The sequence below is a fragment of the Bison bison genome, unplaced genomic scaffold (genome assembly GCF_000754665.1).
Source record: "Bison bison bison isolate TAMUID 2011002044 unplaced genomic scaffold, Bison_UMD1.0 scf7180017859954, whole genome shotgun sequence".
NCBI lineage: Eukaryota > Metazoa > Chordata > Mammalia > Artiodactyla > Bovidae > Bison > Bison bison.
In genome coordinates this window covers 1-1,035 of record NW_011490526.1, presented here as the reverse complement: position 1 = coordinate 1,035, position 1,035 = coordinate 1, and the positions used below count along the sequence as shown (strand labels likewise).

The following is a 1,035-nucleotide window of genomic DNA, read 5'->3' as shown; positions in this document are numbered from 1 at the left end:
AGAGGGACTGACCGGTGCGCCGGCCACGGTGCTCCTGTACCGCTGCTGCTTTTGCGGGGAAGACCACCCGCGGCAGGGCAGCATCCTCTACAACCTGCTCATGAACGCCAAACAAGCGCAGGAGACTCCGGAGGCCCCCGAGGAAGGATTAGGGGGCGCGTGCTGGGGCTGTTCCTGTGGCTCTGAGCCCCCGGCGGGCAGAGAGGGGCTGACCGGTGTGCGGACCACGGTGCTCCTGTACCGCTGCTGCTTCTGCGGGGAAGACCACCCGCGGCAGGGCAGCATTCTGTACAGCTTGCTCACCAGCGCCAAGCAGACGCACGTGGAGCCGGAAGCTCCCGAGGCGCGGCCGGGGGGCGCGTGGTGGGACAGCTCTTACAGCGCGCGGAGGCTAGGGAGCCGAGAGGAACTGCAGGGCAGGCAGGCTGGTGCGCTCCCGTGCCGCTGCTGCTTTTGCGGCGAAGACCACCCGCGGCTGGGCAGCCTCCCCTGCCACGTGCCCCCGGGCGTCAAGCCGACGGACTTGGGTCGAGAGGCACCGCCGGGGACCCCTGGTGGGACCCCGCGCGCGGCGTGCGGCGGCGGGTGACCCTCAAGAGCCCACAGGTGGTCTGCGAGGCCGCCTCGGCGGGCCTGTTGAAGACGCTGCGTTTCGTCAAGTACTTGCCCTGCTTCCAGGTGCTCCCCCTGGACCAGCAGCTAGTGCTGCTGCGCAGCTGCTGGGCGCCGCTGCTCCTGCTGGAGCTGGCCCAGGACCGCTTGAACTTTGAGACGGTGGAGACCTCTGAGCCCAGCTTGCTGCAGAGCATCCTCGCCACCAGGCGGCGGGAGACCGCGGGCAACGAGCCACCGCCCCAACCCCCACTGCTGCCGCACTCGGTCCTGCCGCTGGAGGCCGAGTATTTGCCGTCGGCCGCCGAGGTCCAAACCATCAAGGGCTTCCTTGCCAAGTGTCGGAGCCTGGATATAACTACCAAGGAGTACGCCTACCTCAAGGGGACCGTACTCTTCAACCCGGGTAAGGGCGCCGTCCTC

The 1,035-nt window shown here is 68.6% G+C and overlaps 1 protein-coding gene across 1 annotated transcript; it reads left to right on the top strand.

Annotated features, from left to right (window-relative positions):
• Window positions 1–2: 2 nt before the first annotated feature.
• Window positions 3–1,018, top strand: NR0B1 (nuclear receptor subfamily 0, group B, member 1; the record flags this gene model as incomplete). Its single annotated transcript, XM_010831503.1, is given in 2 exon segments — window positions 3–545; window positions 548–1,018. Coding segments are annotated over 2 exon segments (1,014 nt in total), but the record flags the coding sequence as incomplete, so codon positions are not given.
• Between the last annotated feature and the right edge of the window lie 17 nt (window positions 1,019–1,035).